This window comes from Scyliorhinus torazame, chromosome 6 (assembly GCF_047496885.1).
Source record: "Scyliorhinus torazame isolate Kashiwa2021f chromosome 6, sScyTor2.1, whole genome shotgun sequence".
NCBI classification, from domain to species: Eukaryota; Metazoa; Chordata; class Chondrichthyes; order Carcharhiniformes; family Scyliorhinidae; genus Scyliorhinus; species Scyliorhinus torazame.
This window is the reverse complement of record NC_092712.1, coordinates 223,132,031-223,158,120: the sequence shown is the minus strand read 5'-3', so window position 1 is coordinate 223,158,120 and position 26,090 is coordinate 223,132,031. Positions and strand designations below refer to the sequence as shown.

The 26,090-nt window shown below is 43.9% G+C and overlaps 1 protein-coding gene across 9 annotated transcripts in view; it reads right to left on the bottom strand.

The window, feature by feature from the left end:
* Window positions 1-3,319: 3,319 nt before the first annotated feature.
* Window positions 3,320-26,090, bottom strand: part of osbpl3b (oxysterol binding protein-like 3b) — a 263,221-nt gene continuing 240,450 nt past the window's right edge. For all 9 annotated transcript variants that reach the window (XM_072509457.1, XM_072509455.1, XM_072509461.1 and 6 more), the window contains 2 exons: window positions 11,219-11,341; window positions 3,320-7,937 (listed from right to left, as the gene is read on the bottom strand). In XM_072509457.1, the coding sequence (XP_072365558.1) occupies window positions 7,832-7,937; window positions 11,219-11,341 (229 nt within the window). In that variant the 3' untranslated portion in view covers window positions 3,320-7,831. The remainder of the gene's footprint in view (window positions 7,938-11,218; window positions 11,342-26,090) is intronic.

Below are 26,090 nucleotides of genomic sequence, written 5' to 3'. Positions count from 1 at the left end.
TGTTGATATGTGACAGTCATACGTTTGTGCTGGCAGAGCTAGATGCAAGGTACTAAGGTTAGCAGCAGAAGGGACTTGTCCATAGGGGACAGGTTTGTAGGCCTGGAAGAGCTGGAGGAAATGCATGAGTTGCTGAACGGGAATGGCTTCAGATACCTGCAGGGGAGGGATTTTGTGAGGAGAGAGGTGCCGTCCTTCCTGGGGCTGCTGCCTCTAGTGCTGCAAGATGACATAGGTGAGGGGAGAGTGTCAGACATTAATCGAGAGGGAGGGCATTCTTGTGGAGGAAATCAAGCGCAAATGGGAGAAAGGGTTTGTTGGGGAGGTGAGGGCTGGGACGTGGAAGGAAGCCCTGTGGAGGGTGTGTGTGTCCTCATCATTTGCGAGGTTAAACCTCATCCAGTTTAAAGTGATGCACAGGGCCTACAAGACGGTTGCGAGGATGAGCCGGTTCTTTGCAGGGGTGGAGGATAGGTGTGGGCGCAGTGGGGGGGGGGCTCGCGAATCACGTCCACATGTTCTGGGCCTGTCCAAAGTTGAGGGGGTCTGGCAGGGGTTCCCGGATGTCATGTCTGAGATTCTGGGGGTAGGGATGGCTCAAGTGTGGAGGTGGCGATATTTGGAGTGTCGGAAGATCCGGGAGTCGAGGTGGAGAAAGGCACTGATGTATTGGCCTTTGCCTCTCTGATAGCCCGGATCTTACTGTGCTGGCGGGACTCGGAGCTGCCGAAGGCAGGGGTGTGGGTGAGTGACCTGGCAGAATTCCTGCATTTGGAGAAGGTCAAGTTCGCCTTCCGGGGATGGCGGAGGAGGGGCTCACCCGGAGGTGGAAGCCGTTTAAAAAGTGAATTAAGGTGTCAGCGGGGGGACAGGGTTGCTGTTGTAGGAGAGGGGAATTAACGGGGTGGGGAATTAAAGGGGTGGGGAGAGTTGTGGGCCTATGTTCTTTGTTACTGTGCATTTTTGGTTTTCTGATATTTCTACGTACATACGCAAAACGCCTTGAATAAAAATATATATATTTTTTAAAGTGAACAATTCAACATCAACATTCATGGACCAAGATCACACTCCTCTCTGCCAAAAGCCCTTTAATCACACATTCTGCATTACTTGCTTTTGCATCAGCACACACCAGCTCAGAAACATCGTCAATGGAGAAGGATAGTGGGATAAGGGGCTGGAATTTAAAGCAGCATGGCACCTCATATGTGCGCAGTTAGTTAGAATCAGAAAATGGCACCGCACAAGTGGTAGTGATTTGCCCCATACCTATTTTTTGCTAATTTTCTCATAACTCTGCAAATTATTCCCCTTGACGTGCATATCCTAATTGCCGTTTGAAATTTACAATGGAATTCCCTTCCACCACTCTTTCAGGGAGTGTGTTTCAGCTCACAATATCCCATGGTTTGTAGTTTCGCCTCATTCACAACCTAGTTCTTTTGCCATTTACCTCAAAACCACAGCCTCTGGTTACTCAGAAGTAGTATTTTCTTCCTACTCGTTCTATCAAAACCCATCATAATTCTGAGTACCGCTATTAGATCTTCCCATAACCTTCTCTGCTCCAAGATAAACCACCTCAGCTTCTCCAATCTCGTATTATAACTGAGGTTGCAAATCCCTGGTACCATCCTACATGCATACAAACAGACAAATTAGGAACAAGAGTAGGCCATTTGGCCCCATTTTACCATTCAATATGACTATGGCTGATTGGGTCGTGCCTCAACTCCAGATTTTGCCTATCCCGGATAAACGTTCCTTGCGCCCTGCCCAGGCTGTGACATCCTTCCTGATGCGTGGTGCCAACAATTGTACACAACATTCCCTCTGAGGTCTAACCAAGTGTCACATCCATAAGACATGAAAGAGGTCATGAAGTTTAAATCAAACCTTACTTTCTGCTTATGGAAAAATGGACTTTGCTAGACCAAAGCAATGACTGCTAAAAGTCACATGATTTGAAAGTTGGCTACAGTTCTGGAAACATCCATTAGCAATTACAGGACAAAGCTTAACCCTCATCCTTGTGGAATCTCAGACCTATCATTGTGTGGACCCATTACAATCAATCAATCAAACTCACAACAGTGAAACACATTAGTGCCTCTGCAGGGATAATGGCCACCATCTAACTCCTACGGTGAACAATGGAATTTGACCAGAGACATAGGGTGGAGTTATCAGTCCATCACCCTGAAGCAAGTTTAATGGGGAATGTGTGTGTGTGTGTGTGTGTGTGGGGGGCGGGAAGAGAGAGGGGGAGGGGCACCACACAATGTGGAGGGAGCTGAATATTCAATTTGCCAGTGGTGTAGTATTATAATGTGAACATGCACTAGAGTCCATCATGGCAGTTTGCCATTTCTGCCAAAGGCCAGTGTGAAACCATTTTGCATCACATTAACATCAATGGGATGCAGATTTCTATCCCTGTCCAATCATCCATACCACCAACGGTTTTCCAAGCTGGTCCAGAAAATGTTTGGACCAACGTGGCGTGCAAATATCAGCACTTAACTGACAGGATCTCCTCTTGTTCCCTTGCCCTCTTCCTGCTGGCCCCGATTGAGTGCTTGGCGGGGCGGGGAAGAGAGTCACAAAATCTGGTTCTTCCGCACCAGCTGGGCTGCTCGCTCCTTGAAGTCAGTCAGGCCAGCCCCCTCTTGACTTCTTTCTAGTTGTGCTGTTGTACCTCATCTTCTCCCACACAAAGAGAAGCTGAGTGGGACATCTGATTGATGCACTGCAGGTTGTCCACAAGGATTCTGGGGCAGCACCTGCCAGAGTGGAGATAGAAGGTTAAGGCTCACAGAGGCATGTCATGTATGGAAGGGTTAGGGACCCACAGTAGCCTCTCCACCAGTAGCCCCACTAGACTGCAGTGGGGTTATGGGGCAGCTGCTCTTTTATGCAAGTGGATACTTGCCACTGAGGTACATGCAGATGGGAAGGGCCTATTTACTTTAGGAGAGAGGTCAGTGACTGGGGGACAAGACTTTAAGTGATTGGGAGAAAGACTTTTTAACCCAGACAATTGTGGGGTCTGGAACTCTGTCTGAAAGGGTGGTACAGGCAGAAACCCTCAACGCATTTAAAAGGTGTCTGGATATGTACCTCAAGTGCTGTAACTTGCAGAGCTATAGACCAAATGCTGGAAAGTGGGATTAGGCTGGGTGGCTCAATTTTTGGCCAGCAGAGAAACAATGGAACAAATGGCCTCTTTCTGTGCCATAAACTATGATTCTATGACTGTCTGTGCCAGTTTAATAAGTTACACCCCAGTAAAAAGCATGTCATACAAAAAATCTAATTCATGTCAGACAAACCAGTTTACTTTTTTAAAACTTAGACAGAGTATATAGTGAATTGTAGCAATCTTCGCCTTACAAAAAGATAATGAATTAGTTAAACATACAAATACACTCAGTTTCTAGATTTCAATTTGAACAGAATCCGTGTGTCCAACTCCATTTCTCCTCCCCCGACAAGCTTCAAGTTACAAACATGTTTATACTGTGCTTACAATATCTGGATAGGAAATATTGGCATACAAATTGTAAAAATGTGCAAAATCTTTCTTCAGATAAACAAACAGATTGACCTTCTTACATTGATGGTTCCCAGAATTTAAAATGGGGGCTTTAAGTACATTCAATACTATTCTAAACCTTTGCTACACTGTTGGGGTTAGATTTTAGAATACAATTTTGAGGTCATCCAACACAGATCTATGACATTATTATAGACTTTACAAATTAGAACCACAAATTCCTTGAAACAAATTACAAGATTAAAACAAAATCACCACGGAAATAATAAAATGCAATGGCCTTCAGGTCCAGATTAGTGTATTTAATAAAGGACAGGACATTGACAAGCGCTTTTGGGTTTGTCAATTGTCTCAACTATCTGTTGCCATATTGAAAATTCTTCAGATGAGATGAATTCAAAGTTGGTCCAAATGAGCATAAAGTAAGTCCATAAAAGTATCAGTTAGCTCCAGAAAGTTCTTTGCTCCATATTGAATACACAAAACAATTGTGGTCATTGTGTGTTCACCAGATTCAACTCTAAAATGCAGAGCTTTGTTCGAATGTACGTTTTTTGAAATTCACGTTAGATCCTGGGATGAGTTATAAAGTTATCTGATCTTTGGGCAATCCAAAGTGACAATCCAATTTAACCTAAAGGCCTGCTGCGAGGTTTTGAAACATCTTGGCCATACATCTGAGGAGCGAGACACAGAAGACTAACATGACTGTGGAATACAGAAAGCATTCTTACTCACTTTAATGAGCCGATTAAGAAGAATAAATAGATGCCATTAAACGACTCAATGGATAGGTGGTATATTACTTTTACCCCGGATAGCTCCATAATGGACTTGTTACTGCCTTTCATATGTAGTGTTTCTCAGTCAGGATAAAAATAGTCGAATTACATAATGATAATGAAATTCCCATACAAGAATAGAGGTAATAAAGAGTTTCTGAAAATGACAGCATGCATCAGTGAATTACATCTAATCTAATTATGCAAACAATCTGAGTTCAGAATATTAAGTCTACAGCAGATGTATTGTTTATTTTCCAATAAAATCCAGATGCCTGGTGGACACTACTGTGGTGCAAACCTTCATGCTTTTTAAAATTTCTCAGAAACTGGTTACATCATGCTCATGTTTAAAGATAGCAGCAAGAGCGGCTACTAAGTAAGTGCAGCGAGAAAAATAAAACGCTTTGTAGCAGAATGAATTCTGGCAGTGATCGGGCAACATCCTTGCTCTGCGAAGTGACACTTGCTCAAAGCCTGCAAATTAAACTGTTGTTCAGTAAAATATCAACTTTCTGAACTGAGAATACTAGCGAGCCATTAAACTCTACTTTGCTGAGACAGAACTGAATGAAATGAAATTTAGAACAAAAAAAAAAAGTAACCTTTTTAAGTACTGAAAACGTAAGCCTGTCCCTAGTGTGCCTAATGAATGTTCCCTATATCTACAGGGAAGTCAAAACAGAGTTTCTTGAGGGAGGATGAGCAAAACAAAGCAGAGAAACCAACTGATGGTTTTGAATCACAGAGCAGCACGAGCGCAAGGCTGGGAATAAGTCTTTAAACTTCAGATTTGGGGAATAGTGTATTATGCAAGAAATAGTTAAAATCATAAAAAGTACCATATGTTTGAGACATGCCCAGACTTCAGATTGCCATCATAATTCATATCATGCACTGATGTCAGTCGAAAAAAAAACACTAAAATTTTGAACAAAGTATGACTCCAATTTACAGGATTCATCTATTTAAATTGAGTTGAAGAACTGAGTGACAAGAGTGAGTGACCTCCTTACTGAATGTTCACTATTTTCTGTTTTGCCCTTTTAGGTAATCATGTTATAAACAATTACAATGCTCCTATTGCAACAAATGGATTCATCAAAATTATTTCAAAACCAACCATCAGACAATTAACTGCACACTAATGGCCGGAATTCTCCCGCCATTCGCTGGCGCTGGGATTCTCTGGTGATGGGATTCCCTGGCGGCAGCATGCCCTGCCCGTGGGTTTCCCAATGGCGTGGGGTGGCTTCAATGGGAATTTCCATTGACCAGGGCGGGAAAAGATAATCTTGCCACTAGTGAATGGTACACCGCCACCAAGAAAGACACAGTTAGGAGGCGGAGAACACCGCCCAACATTTCCAAATTCACCTGTAATGAAAAATAAAACTAGTCTTTAAAAGGCAAATAGAGAATAGTGAATATTTCCAAATTGTTGTTTTGTTAAGGTATTGTGCTCTACATCTCAGTGAAATAATATTCATCTGTTAGAAAACCAATTGATATTTCCTAGGTAATTAAGCTTGACATATAATGGAGAAAAGCAGTGGCACTGGATTCTTGTAAGTAAAAAACCGAAGGGCCTTTTCTGCGCTGTATGATTCTCTATACTTACACAAAGTTGTCTGCACCAATACACTCAAACAATCAGACTCAAGAGCCCATTTCAGCTCATTCATCGTATTGTAAAACTCTACATTTTTGAGAAGGTGCTGCACTTTTACAGCACCATAATCTTTGATTGCACAGAACAGAAGGGATAAAATACTCAATTAAACACCTTCAAAAGAAAATCTGCATCCCATTAGTTTAAATCTAATTACTGTAGTTTGTGTTTTAAATGTTGTATGACTCTCATAAAATCATTGATCCATTTTACACTTATTGCCCAGGAATCCCAGTTGGTGACACTTAATCAGCTTGTAGCTATGCCAGTAGATGGCATTCTACGCAAAATTAACACATACAGTAATTCTGTTTTTGGGAAACGGGAAAGAGAAGTTAAAGAAGCAGTTGTCAAACCTGGGATAACAAATTACCCCAGTTAAAGTACATTTAAAATACCTATCCTGCCAAGAAATCATGTCATTACCACTGCACCATCCTGCTGATGGTAAACTGCAGCTCTATTCACAGCTAAAGAAAGAGTAAATCTAAATAGACAGAAATGGTTTCCACTTCTGACAATGTGGTAGTCTGAGTATCTGCCCAGTCATCAAAAAGGCCATGCTATCTTCCAGGAGTGTTTTACTTGAAGGCAAAAAGGATTCGCATGCAGCATAAAGAGCCGGAGAGGATAAAATTATTTACTTTATTGAAAGAGGTAGAATGTGTACAAAAAAATCCTGAACATTTTTAGTACGGTGAAACCGGTCATCAACTTCCCAGGACCTAATCCATGTGCGAACAGACAAGTGACACAGGATCAAATGTACATCAACAATATTAAAGACTAGTGATTTTTACCAAGTGGAAAAATCTACAAAATAAGTGAAAAACTACAAAAATTTGAGTCTGCAATTTTAATGGTATGTTTATCTCTGCATTTGGTGGGTGTAGACATTTCTGAAACTGAGTGTACATTCAGCAAATTATAATAAAGTATATATATATATATATATATTTTTTTTTTTATAAAGTATCTCCACTCACTGGCAAAGATTCTGTCAGGGCAAGATCAAGCCTGCCACGGCCAACATAGACTTTAGTGCAAACTTTGAACCTATCTACAACTACCAGGTAAGAGTACAACCTCTCAACCCGTTTTCATTTTGGCTGGCCTGCATTCTTCCACAAGCCCATGCACAATTTCCAGCAAAGATGGCAACTGGATAGAAGAGGGAAATAAACAGACAGCAGGGCAGAAAAAAAGCTTGTTGAAAATGCACTTTTATGCTGACGTCAACATTTGGTCTGAATCTACCAGGAGGTTCATGATCTTCATGACAAATTTCACTGTAGAAATGTTTTATTTGAAGGATCTTAGAGTTTTCTACTCTCAAAGCAGATACATTATTTAAATACATACACCTGACTATTAATGTATCTTGAATACATGCCGCAACAAAAATTCTGCACTGAGCTTTGCATAAATTCAATATTGGAAGCTTTCTACATTCCACAGTTAAAAGAATTCAAGGTATATATCATCTCTGGATACTAGTTTATTTAGAGACATTTGTTCATTATCTTTGCAAGCAATAAATACATTATATATTTGCATATATTATACACCTATGTTTTGTGCTATGTTTCTGGTAAATAACCAAACCCTGCAGTGTTTAAAGTGATATTTCATGGGTTTTAGAATATGCAGTTTTGTTAAGGCATCAACCTAGTCAGTACATGTTCTAATACCATTACAAATTTAGAATAAATAGAGAAATAACCAATTATATATGAAGATTACAGGCGGTCTAGAGATGATTGCAATAAATAAATGGTAAGAGTCATGGAACAAAGAATTAAAGAAAGAGTTGCAATGTCACCAAAGTAATGGATTGTGAAGCTTGTCGAAGCCTGGATCTTTCCGAAGATCCCAGTAGGTTCCTGTGCTCACCCACAGTTCCTTTTCACCATCACAAGATTGTCTGTAAATAAAAGATTGAATGGCCGTTGAATGTGTGCAATTGAACAGAGCACAGAAATAGCTGCATTATTATGGAATGGTGGCCTTTTCTGGAGCTGAACTTGCAACTATGACTGCAAATCCCACGGCAAATTGCAAAAGTTGACTATTGTAAACGTGGCAATTGTTGGACGAGCTCCAAAAAACAAGCTGAGAGAGAGAATATCTGGTGTAATACCACCATTGTTCAAAGTGGAACAGCCTAGCAGACCAAACTGAATGGCCTGGACAATCTCTCCACAATTGGTAACCCCAGGCTCCAAAATGTTCCCTTACTTTTTCATTACCATCACCCACAAGCAGGGAGAGTAACCTTAGAATCCCTATAGTGCAGAAGGAGGCCATTCTGCCCATCTAGTCTGCACCGACCCTTGGGAAGAGTGCCCTACCTAGGTCCATGCCCCTCCCCCCATCCCTGTAACACCACCTAACCTTTTGGACACCAAGGGGCAATTTAGCATGGCTAATCCACCTAACCTGCACATCTTTGGACTGTGTAATGTTCCCTTACTTTTTCATTACCATCACCCACAAGCAGGGCGAGTAACCTTGTTCAATGGGGAGCAGCACCAGGCAAACTTTAGAAAATAGCACCAATCCAGTAATATTATAATAATCTCTATCGTCACAAGTAGGCTTACATTAACACTGCAATGAAGTTACTGTGAAAAGCCCCCAGTCGCCACATTCCGGCGCCAATTCGGGTACACCGAGGAAGAATTCAGAGTGTCCCAACAGCATGTCTTTTGGGACTTGTGGGAGGAAACCGGAGCAACCAGAGGAAACCCACACAGCCACAGGGAGAAAGTGCAGACTCCGCACAGAGAGTGATCAAGCTGGGAATCTAACCTGGGACCCTGGCGCTGTGAAGCATGCCGCCTCGAAAGCTGTAATACAAGGCCTCCAGCACCAACAAATAGGTTCAACAAAGAACCAAGCAGCCCAAAGCTCTATAACCAGAGGACATCTAGTCAAATGTTTAAAAAGTAAGAAGGCGATCACAAGCCATACCATCCTTAACTAAGGATGATTGTTGTGGTTGCCTGAGGCCTTTCATCGCTTTGATAGAACATTGCCAAGGTTCCTCAGTGGAGTTTCCTTGATACATAACATCTTCAGTCACATTATCAATTACCTCTTTTGTCATAAAGTCAGGTGTAGAGCTGTTCACAAATGATTCTAGTGTTCAGATCCATTTGAAACCAGAGTTAACAAAACAGCCCAAATTAACCTCCAGTAGGTCTGGGTCCATATCAAGGCTTGGGCTAGTAATATTCATGTCATGTTAATTGCTAGGTAATGATAATGTCCAATAAGAAAATAATTCTGCTACCACTCTCGATTTTCAACCACAACACCAATACCATCTTCATCCTCCAGCGTCCTGGGGGGGGTCCCCAATAACCAGAAATTTATTTGATCAGCCAACTTAATACTGTAGCTACAAGAGCTGGACAGAGGCTAAGTACTCTGTGATGAGTGGCCTACCTATTGACCTCTCAATCCACAAGATTCAAGTCAAGAGCATGCTAAAGTATTCACTATTCACCCAGATGGACAAGTATTTTGTATTTGTCTTCATGGTAGAACACACAAAATGGACCCCAAGAGCAACAGAAAATTCAAGGGGCAAAATGGAGGGAGGAACTAGAACATCACCACTAGAGAAAAGAGTACTGGGAAATTATTGGGACTAAAAGGTTGATATGTCCCCTGGACCCAATGGCATTGGTCCTAAAAGTAATATTGAAAGAGATACTGGATGCATTGGCTGTAATCTTCCAAAATTCTCTAAATTCCAGAAAGTCCCAGCAGATTGGAAATCCACAAAGCTCTATTCAACACCTCTATTTAAGAAAGAAGGCAAACAGAAAGCAGGAAACTGTAGGCCACTTAGCCTAACATGTGTCACTGGGAAAATGCTAGAATCAATTATGAAGGAAGTAGTAGTAGGACATTTAGAAAATCATAATACAATCAAGTAGAATCCATAGAGTTTTGTGAAAAATCAATAATGTTTGACAAGTTTATTAGAGTTCTTTGAGGATGTAACAAGCAGGGTGGATAAAGGGAAACCAGCAGATGTGGTGTATTTGGATTTACAAAAGACAACTAATAAGGTGTTACACAAAAGGCTACTGCACCACAGTAAGAGCAGCTAATGGCGTTGGGGTATATTTGCATGGATAGGGGAATGGTTAATTAACAGGTGACTGTTAGGATTAATGGGTCATTTTCAGCACTGCAAATTGTTAACTAGTTGAGTTCCCCAGCGATCGCTGCTAGAATCTTAACTATTTACAATCTACATTAAAGACTTGGATGAAGTTACTAACTGTATTATAGCCAAATTTGATGATACAAAATACAATATTAGCAAGTTGTGAGGGAGAGTCTGCAAAGGGATGTAGATAGGCCAAGTGAGCAGGCAAAATATTAAACGTGGGATAATGTGGGGCTGTTCACTTTAATGGAAGAATAGAAAAGCGGAATATTATTTGTGTGGAGAGAGACTGCAGAATGTTGCGGCGCTGAGGGATGTGGGTGCATTCGTATGAAAAGTTTGCATGCTGGTACAGCAAGCAATTCGGAAGGGAAATGGAAAGTTAGTCTTTATTGCAAGGGGATCGAATATAAAAGCAGGAAGCCTTGTTACTACTGGACAGAGCATTCATGAGATCAGATCCAGAGTATTGTGTACAGTTTTGGTCTCCGTATTTGAAGGATACACATGCATTGTAGATTGGTTAGAGAAGGTTCACTAGCTTGATTCCTGTGATGAAGGGATTGTTTTATGAGGAAATGTTGAGCTGGTTGGGCCTATACTCATTGGAGTTCAGAAGAAGAAGTATGGCTTTATGAAACATAAGATTCTGAGGGGGCTTGACAGTATACATGTTGAGAGGGTGTTTCCTCATTGGGGAGTCGAGAACTTTCAAAATAAGGGGCCTCTGAATTAAGATGCAGATGTAAAATTTTCAACAAATTCATCTGCTTAATGAAAAAGGTTTGGAATTGCGCAATGTTTTTTATAGTTACCAAGAAAAATACAAATTACTATATTCTTCCGAATTTCACAGAAGCTACAATCTCATTAGGATAAAGATTACAAAGTGGCTTTACCGTTCAAAATTTATTTCAAGTAAACCTTGTGACAATATGTTCTGTAGATAGTGCAAAAGATTAACTGACAAATGGTGCCAATCTAATTTACGATACACTTACCCAAAATAGCCAACATACCTAAAAAATTGAGGTTGATGCGTCATGTTATTTTCTTCAAGAATTCTCCTCCTCTCTCTTTGAAGTTGTTCTACTCTTTCCTTTTGAGATTCTGCAGCCTCTATGTTACCTTCCTCCAGATACCTATAGTGGTATTTCAAACAAAACAGTTACAATGCAACTAAAGAAATGTTTTAAGAAAGTACAAAAGAATAAAAAGTATGACAATTTATTGATCTTTTTATGGATGCGTGAGCCTCTATGTGTTGTAATTTCGAAGATTCATTTCGTGAAGCAAAATGTAGCTTGTAAATACCTTCAAACACTTCACCATTCTATAGTTAGCTGGTAACCAATTTTTTTCCCCCCCAGAGGTATTAAAACCGGTTTGTGTACCACAGCCAATTTATCTCTCATAAAAAACAATAATTAATTGTGAGATATCCATTTCAGATTGGAACAAGAAATTCCAAATAAACTTGAACTATTGCTTGAATATAAAGATGATCATAATCTTTTGGATTATTTTATAATTGCACAACAATCTACTATTTTCTGAGGAAAATATTTGCTATGTTAGACATATTATCCCTTTGTTGTGCCTCCATCATTTCAGAACTGAAAAGGTAGCAAGGACATCAATTCTGGCAAAGGCAACAAATGTGCTGCTAGTGCTCTGAGAATAAGATGTCATAAGAATTAGGAACAGGAGTAGGCCATCTGGCCCATCGAGACTGCTCCGCCATTCAATGAGATCATGGCTGATCTTTGTGGACTCAGCTCCACTCTCCGGCCCGTACACCATATCCCCGAATCCCTTTATTCTTTAGAAAGGTATCTATCTTTTTCTTAAAAACGTTTAAAGAAGGAGCCTCAACTGCTTCACTGGGCAAGGAATTCCAGAGATTCACAACCCTTTGGGTGAAGAAGTTCCTCCTAAACTCGGTCCTAAAGCTACTTCCCCTTATTTTGAGGCTATGCCCCCTAGTTCTGCTTTCCCCGACCAGTGGAAACAACCTGCCCGCATCTATGCTATCTATTCCCTTCGTAATTTTATATGTTTCAATAAGATCTCCTCAACCTCTCGTCATAATATAATCCCCTCAACTCTGGGATCAACCTAGTGAATCTCCTCTGCACTCCCTCCAGTGCCAATATGTCCTTTCTTAGGTAAGGAGACCAACACTGAACACAATACTCCAGATGTGGCCTCACCAACACCTTATACAATATACCTTCTACAATTGCAGCATATGTCCATTGTATTGTGGGGAAAACTACAAGAATGGACTATAAAAATTTAGGGTTATCACTTTTTTTCTAAACTCTCGTTAACTAGGATTGCAGCCCTGGTTCAAACATGAATAAACAAGCCGAATTCCAGAGGTGAGGTGAGAGTGACTGCTTTCAATATTAAGGCAATCTTTGACCGAGTATGCCATCAAAGAACCCTAGTAAATCTGAGTCAAGGAGGAACACCCTCTGCTTGTTGTAGAGGGTAGCACCAAAAAAAGATAGTTGTATGGTTGGAAGTCAATGATCTCAGCTCTAGGACATCACTGCAGGAGTTCCTCAGGGTAGTGTCCAAGGTCCAACACCTTCAGCTGCTTCATCAACGATCCTCCTAACAGCACTGTGTAATACCTACACCACAGTGACCGCAGAGGTTCAGGGCAGCTCACCTCGATCTTCTCAAGGGTTATAAATTCTGACCTAGCCAGTTGACACACACATCCAGTAAATAAATGTTTTAAATTCTTTAAACTCAAACCCCAAAATACCAATAAAGCAAAGCATATCATTGATAAAACAGTCATTTAATAGACCACAGGACACAAACAGGTACAGTGGTCCAAATGATAAGATAGGTGGACTCTGTATCACCTGTGTGTATACTTATCTGCACAATAATCAGTGCACCAAATAGTGCATTGAACCAGCAATTGAAGTGCCAGTGGAGAAGACAACTCATTTACACGAGTTCAGAAACAAGTGTCATTTTGGACACCCTCCTATTCCACATCCTGCATCTGGTCATTCAGTTGAGGAAGGTAATCTGAGATATATATTTGCTTGAGCACAGGGTTGATCTCGGAATTTGCTTATTTATATATTTTAAAATTGGTGTGTCTTCACCAGTGGGTGGTGCCTGGACTTCACTGATGGTGCCAATATGTACTATTGTGGGCACTGGTGTGCCTCAACTCAGTGGTGATGTGGAGATGCCGGTGTTGGACTGGGGTAAGCACAGCAAGAAGTTTTACAACACCAGGTTAAAGTCCAACAGGTTAGTTTCGATGTCACCTCAGTTGTTAACTCAGTGGGTATGACGTCCGGTGACGGGATGTGCTGAAATGTTGCACATCAGGTGGCTCTCCTCCCAGGAACCTGATGGGGCAGGGGCAACAACAACCTGAACCAAAGGGAAGAAAAAAGCAATAGGAAAACCAGTGGGAAATGAAACGCATGGGACCACTGTTTCCACTGCAAACACTAAGGATGGAATAGTCATAGATGTTTACAGCATGGAAACAGGCCTATCGGCCCAGCTGGTCCATGCCGCCCAGTTTCTATCACTAAGCTAGTCCCACTTGCCTGCATTTGGCCCATATCCCTCTATACCCATCCGGCCCCTGTAACTGTCTAACTGCTTTTTAAAGGACAAAATTGTACCCACCTCTGCCGCTGCCTTTGGCAGCCCGTTCCAGATGCTCACCACCGTGTGTGTGAAGAAATTTCCCCTCTGGTCTCTTTTGTATCTCTCGACCTCTCACCTTAAACCTATGCCCTCTTGTTCTAGACTCCATTACCTTTGGGAAAAGATGTTGACTATCTACCTTATCGAAGCTCCTCATTATTTTATAGATCTCTATAAGATCACCCCGAAGCTTGAAAATGAAATGAAAATGAAAATCACTTATTGTCACAAGTAGGCTTCAAATGAAGTTACAGTGAAAAGCCCCTAGTCGCCACATTCCGGCACCTGTTCGGGGAGGCTGGTACAGGAATTGAACCGTGCTGCTGGCCTGCCTTGGCCAGCTATTTAGCCCACTGTGCTAAACAAGCCCCTTATGCTCTAGGGAAAAAAGTGCCAGCCTATCCAGCCTCTCCTTATAACTCAGACCATCAAGTCCTGGTAGCATCCTCATAAATCTCTTCTGCACTCTTTCTAGTTTAACAATCCCTGTAATAGGGTGACCAGAACTGAACACAGTATTCCATGTGTGGTCTTACCAATGTCTTGTACAACTTCAACAAGACATCCCAACTCTTTTATTAAATATTCTGACCAATAAAACCTAGCATGCTGAATGCCTTCTTCACCACCCTATCCACCTGCAACGCCACCTTCAAGGAGCCATGAACCTGTATTCCTAGATCTCTTTGTTCTGTAACTCTCCCCAACTCCCTACCATTAACTGAATAGGTCCTGTCCTGATTTGATCTACCAAATGAATCACCTCACATTTATCCAAATTAAACTCCATCTGCCATTCATCAGCCCACTGGCCCAATTGGTCAAGATCCTGTTGCAATCTGATATAACCTTCTTCACTATCCACTATGCCACCGATCTTGGTGTCATCTGCAAACTTACTAACCGTGCCTCCTACATTCTCATCCAAATCATTTATATATATCACAAATCACAGTGGACCCAGCACCGATTCCCGAGGCACACGACTGGTCAAAGGCCTTGAAAAACAACCCCCACAACCACCATTTGGCTTTGGTCAACAATCCAATTTTGTATCCAATTGGCTACCTCGCCCTGGATTCCTTGAGATTTAACCTTTCGCAACAACCCACCATGCGGTACCTTGTCAAAGGCCTTGCTAAAGTCCATGTAGACAGCGTTGACCGCACTCTGCAGAGGCACTGCCCTCATCTACCATCTTGGTTACGCCTTCAAAAAACTCAATCAAATTTGTGAGATATTACTTTCCCCTTAGAAAGCCATGCCGACTTTCCATAATTAGCCCTTGCCGGTCTAAACGAATAAAAGATAACGGGCTGCATTCTCCGCCACCGGCGGAGCTTTTTTTTCAAAAAAGAATGTCAGATTGATGAAGGGCAGGAGGGTGAAGTGGGAGAGAGGAGAAAGGAAAGAAGATAAAAAACAATAAGCCGCTAAAAGATGCGAAAAGCAGCGTCAAAGAAAGGAGGAAATGCGGGTTCGCCGCCGAAGGAGAAGACAAGCAAAAGCAAAAGTGTTGCCAGGATGGTGGAAGTCGAACTGTAAGGCGGGGCCGCACTACTTACGGTGGAGAAGATGACCGAGGTGATGGTGGTGGAGCTGGAAAAACGTTTGGTGAGGCACATGGAGATCCTGAGGAAAGAGATGGTGGTCGTGGTGAGGTCATTATTGGAGGAGGCAATCGGCCCGATCAGGGTGGAGGTGGCAAAGGCATTGGCCGAGGTGAGAGAGCAGGGCGAGAAGATGAAGGAGGTGGAGGAGGCCGTGACACGACACAGCGACCAGGTCACCTCGATGGGGGACGAGCTGCGGAGGGTGGTGGAGGTTAACAGAGGGCTCCGAGCAAAGCTGGAAGACTTGGAAAACCGCTCAAGGCGGCACAATTTGAGAATTGTGGGGGGGGCGGGGGGGGGTGAGAGATCCCCAGTAAGGATAATCACGTGGAACGTGAGAGGGCTAGGAGGTCCGGTCAAGAGTGCTTGCACATCTTTAAAGTTTGAAAGCCGATGTAGCAATGCTGCAGGAGACTCACTTGAGGGTGAAGGACCAGGTGAGACTTAAAAAGGGCTGGGTTAGCCAAGTGTTTGACTCCGGATTTGATGGAAGGGCTCGAGGGGTAGCGGTGCTGGTCAGCAAAAGGGTACACTTCCAGATGGAGAAGGTGGTGGCAGATCAGGGGGGTAGATATGTGATTGTGACAGGGGCATTGGAGGGGAGATTAGTGGCGCTGTTAAGTGTATACGGTCCCAATTGGGAAGTTGTGAGATTCGCGAGGAAGGTGTTTAGGGCTATTTCCGACTTAGACACGCATGAGCTGATTGTGGGGGGGGGGACTGGAACCTGGTGCAGGAGTCAAGGTTGGACAGATCACGGCCGCGCTCGCTGGTCCCATCGGGGGGGCAAAGGCGCTGGCTGGGCTAATGGTGGAAATGGGAGGGATGGACCCTTGGAGGTTCCTGCACCCAAGGGAACGGGAGTATTCGTTTTTCTCAGCGGTCCATAAGGTATACTCGCGGATCGACTTTTTTGTGGTGGGGAAGGCTTTGCTGGCTGGAGTCAAAGGGTCGGAATACTCTGCAATTGCAGTGTCAGATCGCGCTCCACATTGGGTGGATATGGTGCTAGAGAAGGGGGCAGCGCAGAGACCGGGGTGGAAACTGGATGTGGGGCTTTTGGGGAAACAAGTATTCTGTGAGAAAATTGAAAAGGTAATTAAGGACTATGTAGGTTTCAATTGTACGGGTGAGGTGTCGAAGGCAGTCGTCTGGGAGGCTCTAAAGGCGGTGGTGAGAGGTGAGGTAATTTTGTTTAAGGCCAGAGTGGATAAGGAGGAGAGGTTGGAGCGGCAGAGGGTAATAGATGAGATGTTGGAGGTAGATAGGTGGTATGCAGAGGATGGGGACCCGGCGAAGTTGGAAAAGAGGAAGGAACTACAGGCGAGCTTCGACCGACTGTCCACCAGGAAGGCGGTGCGCCAACTGAGACGAGCAAGGGGTGCAGTTTATGAACATGGAGTATGTTAGCAAGTCGGCTCCGGAGGGAGGCAGCGGCAAGGGAAATTCTTCAGGTGAAGGATAGGGAAGGGAAGTTGGTGGTGGCCCCAGTGCTGATTAACAAGGTTTTTGAGGAGTTTTATGAGAGGTTGTACAAGTCAGAGCCACTCGGAGGAGACCGTGAGATGCAGGAATTTCTCGATGGGTTGGAGTACCCGAGGCTAGGGGAGGGGGACAGGGCTACATTAGAAGGAGCAATAGTGGAGCAGGAGATAAAGGATGCGATTGGGAGGATGCAGTCGGGGAAGGTGGAAGGGCCGGATGGGTTTCCGGTGGAATATTATAAAAAATTTAAGGATAGGTTGGCACTCCTGAAGGTGGGGCTGTTTGAGGAGGCGATAGGGAAGGGGGTGTTGCCGCAAATCTTGGGGCAGGCATCGATTTCCCCGTTACTAAAAAAAGATAAGGATCCGACGGAGTGTGGGTCGTATCGGCCCATATCACTTCTGAATGTGGACGTAAAAGTGTTGGCGAAGGTACTGGCGGGTAGGCTGGAGGAATGCCTCCCGAAGGTAATAGGGGAGGATCAGACGGGGTTCGTGAAAGGGAGGCAGCTGTTTTCGAACATTAGGAGGGTTTTGAACGTTGTTATGGCACCGGCGGAAAGAAAGGAAACAGAGGTAGTTGTGGCATTGGACGCCGAGAAGGCGTTTGATCGGGTAGAATGGGGGTACCTGATGGCAGTGCTGGAGCGGTTTGGGATTGGACCAAGGTTTGTGAACTGGGTAAAGCTATTATACAAGGAACCGCGAGTGTCCGCACAAATAATATCAGTTTGAGATATTTCTCTCTCCACCGTGGGATGAGACAGGGATGTCCTATGTCCCCCCTGCTGTTTGCACTTGCGATTGAGCCATTGGCCATCACATTGAGAAGTTCAGGAGCATGGAAAGGAATAGTGCGGGGGGTGGGGGGGGGGGGGGGGGGGAAGATAGAGCATAGGGTGTCCTTATATGCCGATGATTTGCTGCTGTATGTGTCGGAGCCGAGTGCGTCGATAGGAGGAATATTGGAGCTACTGCGGGTATTTGGGTCTTTCCCGGGGTACAAGTTGAACCTGGACGAGAGTGAGTACTTTGTGTTGTCTCGGCCGGGGGTGGGGGCAGGGATGGGGGGGCTGCCATTCTGTAGAGCAGGGACTCATTTTAGGTATCTGGGGGTGCGGGTTGCCCGGGAGTGGGGGAGGCTTCGCCAGGTACAACATCACTAGTTTGGTGGGGAGAGTGAAAGCCGATCTGGCAAGGTGGGACGGCCTTCCTCTGTCACTGGCAGGTCGGGTACAGGCGGTTAAAATTAGTGTGTTGCCGCGATTCCGGTTTATTTTTCAATGCCTACCGATTTTCCTGCCAAGTCTTTTTTCAGGGCGATTGAGGGAAGGATGACCTCATTCATATGGGGAAGGAAGGTGGCCAGAGTGAGAAAGGTGCTGCTACAGTGGGGAAGGCAGGCAGGGGGTTTGGGTCTCCCAAACTTGTTGTACTACTACTGGGCGGCGAATGTGGAGAAAGTGCGAAGCTGGGTCAGAGGGGTGGATTCTCAGTGGGTCAGAATGGAGGAGAGTTTGTGCAGGGGGTCGGGGCTGAAGGCACTTGCAACAGCGCCGCTCCAGATAGCTCCGGGGAAATATTCAGGGAGTAATAGCTTCATTGAAAATCTGGAGGCGGTTTCGCCAACACTTCGGGTTGGGTTTAGGGTCAAGGGAAATGCCAATTCGGGGGAACCACAGATTTGAGCCAGGGAGGTGGGATGAAAGGTTTCGGAAATGGGAAGAGAAGGGGATTAAGACGCTAAAAGATTTCTTTCTTCGGGGTCGGTTTGCAGGATTGAGGGAGCTGGAAGTGAAGTATGGGCTGGAGCCGGGAGAAGGGTTTAGGTACATGCAGGTTCGGGATTTTGCCAGGAAGGAGATACAGAGCTTCCCAGAGGAATCGGCCTCCACATTGCTGGAGGAGGTGTTGACGACAAGGGGACTGGAGAAGGGGGCAGTGTCAGCAGTGTACGGAGCTATTCTGGAAGAGGATAAGGCACCACTGGAAGGGATCAAAGCAAAGTGGGAGGAAGAGTTGGGAGAGGTCATAGAGGAGGGGGTCTGGTGTGAGGAGCTCCGGAGAGTGAATGCCTCCACCTCATGTGCGAGGTTGGGGCTGATACAGCTGAAGGTGAACAAGAGAACAAAGAAATGTACAGCACAGGAACAGGCCCTTCGGCCCTCCAAGGCCGTGCCGACCATGCTGCCCGACTAAACTACAATCTTCTACACTTCCTGGGTCCGTATCCCTCTATTCCCATCCTATTCATGTATTTGTCAAGATGCCCCTTAAATGTCACTATCGTCCCTGCTTCCACCACCTCCTCAGGTAGCGAGCTCCAGGCACCCACTACCCTCTGCGTAAAAAACTTGCCTCGTACATCTACTCTAAACCTTGCCCCTCTCACCTTAAACCTATGCCCCCTAGTAATTGACCCCTCTACCCTGGGGAAAAGCCTCTGACTATCCACTCTGTCTATGCCCCTCATAATTTTGTAGACCTCTATCAGGTCACCCCTCAACCTCCTTCGTTCCAGTGAGAACAAACCGAGTTTATTCAACCGCTGGTATATAGAGCGCACCACACGAGGGCGAGGAGGAGCCGTTTTTTGAAGGAGTAGAGGATGTGTGTGAGCGTTGGGGGGGGGGGGGGGGTTGCGAATCACGTTCATATGTTTTGGTCCTGTCCAAAGCTAGGGGAGTACTGGAAGGAGGTGTTTCGGGTAATTTCCAAGGTGGTGCGTGTAAAAACTGGACCCGGGTCCCGAGGAGGCCATATTCGGGGTGTCGGACCAGCCAGGGTTGGAAACGGGAGCGGAGGCAGATATCATGGCCTTCGCCTCGTTGATCGCCCGAAGGCGGATCCTGCTGGGATGGAGAGCAGCCTCTCCACCCAGTGCCCTGGTGTGGCGGGGGGACCTGTTGGAATACTTGACCCTTGAGAAGGTTAAGTTCGAACTGAGGGGAAGCTCGGAGGGGTTCTACAAGTCATGGGCACCATTTATTATGCACTTTCAAGAACTGGATAACATCGAACATTAGTTGGGGGGGGGGGGGGGGGGGGCTGTGTAGATTAAGGGTGACTATGGGTAATTCCTGATTCCTTTTTGTCATTTGTTTATGTAAACATGTGGGCTGAGGTTTGGGAGTTGGTGGGCGGATGGGATCATTGTTATTATGGAGATTGACATATCTTGCTGACTACTGTTTATTGTTGATGGGTGTAAATGTGGGGGAAAATGTGAAAAAGGAGAATTTTAAAAAACACATTTATTTAAAAATAACTCAGTGGGTGTGCCAGAACCTCTAAGGGAATCCCCAACCTTGCGTTGCCAGCATTTGACTTGTAAGGGCAGGACAGTCGCTGCACATTTACAAGGCAAACTGGAAACTCCTTGAAATAGTGGATACTTGCTGCCTCCTGAGCCCATCTCATACTGTACACCAGTGTCTTTTCCTGGTTAGTTCAAATGGAATATCATCACATTCATAGGATACAATCCTACCGTGCAAAAGGCGGCCATTCGGCCCATTGAGTCTGAACTGAACCTCCGAAAGAGCACTCTACCCAGGTCAACTTCCCCACGCCCTATTCCTGTAACCTAACCTGTACACCCCTGGATACCATGGGACAATGTAGCATGGCCAATCCACCAAACCTGCACATCTTTAGACTGTGGGGGGGGGGGAAACCGGAACACCCGGAGGAAACCCATGTAGATATGGGGTGAATGTGCAAACTCCACACAGTCAACCGAGGCTGGAATTGAACCAGGCACCCTGGCATCATGAGGCAGCAGTGCTAACCACTGTGCCATCCCATTCCTGAAGTATGGAGCAGCAAGCTGATGTGCAACAACTCACCCACTGGATTGTTGCGTCAGTATTCCTAAGGCCAAGAACCACTTGAACAAATGTTACAATCGCCATCCCTGCTGGTCCAACAGCAAATGGAGCCTCAGAATCCAAATGTGTACAAATTCAAAAATTGTGAGGAAATTAAATTTCCTCATGGTCCCACATAAAATACACAACAATGGAATAGTGAAATTGAGTAAATCTACAGCTCAAATTCACTTTGTACCAACTGCTAATAATGGACATTCTCCCTGAAGTAGTCTTCCATCAAATCTGATCACCTCCATTCAGTTTTTAAAAATAGCTTTGCACAAGGTGTGTTTGATACTTGTTGCCTGAACACACTGTTTTGTTAAAACAGTTTCTTGGAGGTTTCAGCAGATGGAGCTAGAGTACAGAAAAGCAAGAGCAAATTACTTTTTTTTAAAAAAGTGTCATCTGGGTTATACTTCCCAATACATTCTCTGAGTCGCAAAGGGATTTGTGTGTGTTTTTGCCCCCCTCCCCCCCCCCAATATGCTGCATAAAGCTATTTTTAAAGGATTCACTGGTAAAAATCCAAATATATATACCTAAAGGTTTCTCTCTCATTTGATCTATCTTGCACAATCCTATGCTCAGTTTGAGAACATTCAAAAGGTGTCAATAATTGTACTCAACCAGCCAAACAAAATAGTTTCAGGTTTTACTGACACCCCATCTAATTCCGTTAATCCAATTCTCCTCTTCGTCAGCTGTCGCGCGTTTCTACAATGGGTCTTCATGTGACTGAGCAGGCTGTTTCTCAACCCACATGTCTTTGGGAACATGGAGCAAGACATTCCATGAGGTAGTGGGATCCAGAGTGCAGCATCTGCTTCCTTTTCTTTCCTTCTCTTTTGCCACTCTGCCTCATCGTTAGGGCGTTTGGAGTCAAAATGCTTGACAAGTTGTTACTATTCTGAACGACTGATAGCAAGCTCCGCCCAGTCATTGTCAATGCGGCCATGTTTTAAGGAGAGCTTCAGAGTATCTTTCAAACATTTCCTTTGCCCTCCCCTAGAATGGTCATTTGAGAGTTGAGAAAATAAGACCTAGTTGAGAAGACAATTTTCAGCCATCCAGACAGTTTCCAATCCACTGAAGCTGATTTTGCAGTTTTGTCTAAATGCTTGTGAGCTAGCTTCAAGGAGGACACGGGAATTGGTTAAATAGTCCTTCATTTGAATCTGGACGGTGTAGCGAAGGCAAGGTTTTTGGAATTCATTCTTATGGGTCTCTGATACACAGTCCAGGTCTCACTGTCGTACAGGAGTGTGTTGATGACAACTGCTCTGTATACTCGGATATTTGTTGACTTGCGGGAAATACTTGTTGATCTGGTGTTGGATCTCTTTGTCAATGGTTGCCTTTTGAGAGAGGTGGCTGTCAAGGTGCTCAACATATTCCAGAATCTTTCCCTCAATACATCTGGGAGGTGGAATATTTGTCTGACCGGGTGCGGGTGGCAGTCAGATTTTTGGGGGGAATATTCAAGGACAGGCTGAGATTTGCCGATGTAGAATTGGAGATCAAGAGTGGCTTGCAAATTTGTTGCAGAGTGGACAATGACATTGCAGTCATCCACAAACCAGGTCATTTACATTTATGGTGGTCAGTTTTGTTTTGGCATGGAGGCAACGGAGGTTAAAGATGCAGCAATTGAAGGATTGTGATGCATTTTCCTGAGCACCCATATCTTTGGAGCACAATCCACAGAACCATGTGATTTACTGAGTTAAATGTCGGTCTGGCCGATGAATGCAATGAAGAGTTTCTGGTGTTTTTCTCAACATTTTTCATGGATTTTTTAGGCAAAGGTTCCTCTGGAAGGTCGAAACCACACCCATCTCCAGGAGGATTGCCTCAGCTACTCGCCTGCCTGCAGTCAAAAAATAATTTATTTCCAGAGTTGGTGGTGGAATGAGGGTTGGGAAGGGGCGAGTCTAGCAACCCTCTCTGTTGCAAGGAAACACAGGTAGTGGTTCAGGTTGCACAGCACAACCATTGCTGCCCATCCCTCAATGTCTCATCAATAATAACGTTGCTGGAAACACTCACATTCCAAGGCCGAATTGTTTTTTTTAAGACTCTTAATTGATAAGACTCGGCAAACAAACAGAGAAAATACAGTAAAGGTTTTAGTATAAGCTTAATATAAAGTACCAGCAAAAACAAAATATGGGGAGAGTTTTGTTATTGATAAACTTGTTTTTTGATGTATTGGATGCTGGATTGTGTAGAAAACCCACAAGGTAAAAATAAACTTGATGTGGGAACACTAACATTATCAAAGTTCTTTTATTTATCAAAGAAGCCAGATTTTAAAAATAAATAAAATTTGCAAATACACTCAGTCTTTCCCAGGATATAATAGATGACTACTATTGTATTGTTTTCTCCGCTGGAACCGTCAACGTAACACATCACAATGATTTGCCTAAGAGAGAAAGAAGTCTTTCACAAAGATGTCCAATTTCAATTTAAGATCTCTTCTTCACACAATCATGGTACTTATCTTCCACAAATAAAAATGGTTGATATTGTATGTCACATTACAGACGGTACGAGTCATAGTAATTGTGGGGTGTGGCACACATGCGCCTAAATGCAAAGAAATAATTAATTACAGAGAAATGTGTAATTGGGTGGAGCTTTATTAATAATGCTAAGGACACAAACAAAGTGCACCTTTTCTTGATAAAAATGGTATTATGTTGTTGCTACAGTAACACCACTTACGTCTATCAATGTTATGTGGGGGAACCGGTATTTCTAGACAACACCTGCATAAAGGGATGCTCAAACATGCAAGAGATTAAAAAAACAGTGAATCATCTTGTAATATCTGCTGTGGGGAAGTCACTACAATCAGTCTGAATCAAAAAAACAGATTGGATCAGGTCTGACTAATCTAGTTGATTTTTTTGAGCTAAAGAATAAACTAGAAAGTGAGTGTCTACCGGGTAGTATCTATATGGACATCAAGAAGGCAGTCAATAAGGTTTCAACTTGGAGATTATCGGCAAAAGTGCACTAAATTGAAGGTAGTCTTTTGACTCCCGAATTAGTTGGGAGTTAAGAGGCACAGAATACGGATAAAGGATATTTAAATATTTTGATTGATGGGATGAGGCAAGCAATCCCATGGACCTGTTATGAAGCCTCAACTTTTCACTATATTTATTAATAACTGATGAAAGAAGTGAGTTGTATATCCAAGTTTGCAGATGGTCTTAATTTTCCAGGGTGGGAGATGAGGCAGTGTCATGTAGTGGCAATAGTAGGTATTGCAATTGGGAACAGGAAGTTACAAACAGATAAATTAGGTGAGCGGGCAGCATAATGGCTAATGAAATTCAATGTGAGCAAATGTAAGATCATTACTTTTGGACTCAAGAAAGATAATTCTGTGGTTTCTTATTATTTGGTAAGGATCTAGGAACAGTAAAGGGCCAAAGAGATTTGGGAGTCCAAACATACAAATCAAATAACTAACAGCTAGGTGCTAAAAGCAATCAAGAAGGGTAATGAAACATTGACTCTTATCTCAACGAGACTGGTATGGAAAAGGGAGGATGTTATGCTTCAATTGTATAGACCCTTGATCAAACACATCACATTCAGCTTAGGGCACTGCACTCGTGACAGATACACTGGCCTCAAGAGAGAGTGCAGTGCAGATTCACCGAATGACACTGGGCCGTACAGGGTTAAATAATGAGGGCATGTTGCATAAAGGTGATTTGATTCCTTCGCATATAGGGTTAGGAAGTGTTTAAAACATTAAAAAGGATGTGAATTATAAATATGGAGAAACTAATTCTTTTTTGGGGGGGGAAATCAAGAATAATGGGTTACAATTTTAAAATTAGAGCTGGACGATTCAGGAGCAAAATCAGGAAATACTATTTCAAATAATGGATAATATTTCACTGCATGAGCAGACCAATTAACTTTTTATAAAATGTACAGGTTTGTGAGTGCGCGTGTATATGCATGCGCACACATGTGCATGTGTATGCGCGTGGAGAGTTTCCCACTGACCTTTTCCCTTCAAGCACTCGTAGTCCAGTGGTAGTTTGTATGCCTCATATCTCTTGGCATACCTGCTAAAACAGGTCTCTTCAGAACCAGGGATATGGGAGCTTCCAGCACAGCTAGTCCATTGGTGTCACCAGACCTGAATGGGGGCTGAAGGCGACGGGCAACGCTCAGCCTGAGCAAGGACCTGTATATCTGGGTTTCCACTGGACTTTTCCAGGGAACCTCACAGACTTCAAATAAAAATTGGGGTCTGCATTTCAGTCCTCAATCCTACTGCTTAATTAAAAAGTATTAGTGGTGTGATATATTTCCTGAAGTCAAGAGGAAAAATGTTACTTCAGCACCATGGATTCAGAAATGTAATGAAGATGGTGGCCATAAATTGGGAGGCTAATGACTTGAAATGAAATGAAATGAAAATCGCTTATTGTCACAAGTAGGCTTCAAATGAAGTTACTGTGAAAAGCCCCTAGTCGCCACATTCCGGCGCCTGTTCGGGGAGGCTGGTACGGGAATTGAACTGTGCTGCTGGCCTGCCTTGGTCTGTTTACAAAGCCAGCGATTTAGCCCAGTGTGCTAAACCAGCCCCTACTTCTAATAAAATGTAATACAAAACAACCTATGTTTAGAAATGGCATTTTTGGGATAAATATAGAGAATAAAGCTATCTATAAGGCAGGGATTTTCAAACTCAGGGCCGCGCGGCCTGTGGGTTGGTCGCCAGCATTCGTCGGGAGGGTCACAGAGTGATTGGTCGTGGCATTCCCGATCGCGGGGGAAGTGTCCAACGGCCGTGGCCGGATTTTAGGTTGAGAATGCCGGTCCCAGCTGCCAGCAGCCGTAGCATTTTGCCTTGCTCGGATTGCCACCCAGATTATCCAAAGGATGATTAGCTTTCCTAACGTCACATCTGGCGCCTCACTGTTACGCTGATCAACAGGAGGAGGCAGGGACGGTACTTCCAGCAGTGGGACTTTTGGACCTCGGGGCCTGTGAAGGACACAGAGAGTGGCCAAGTGAAGTTTGTGTGAGGGGTGAGAATGGCGGGTCACAATGCTGGCAGTCAGCACCAGTTCACTGGCTTCCCCAAGTACTTCAATGCCTATACCATCACAGGGAGGAGGAATTATGTGGTAGCTACATATTCTTGATTAATAAGGGGATCAGGGGTTCTGGGACAAGACAGGAGAA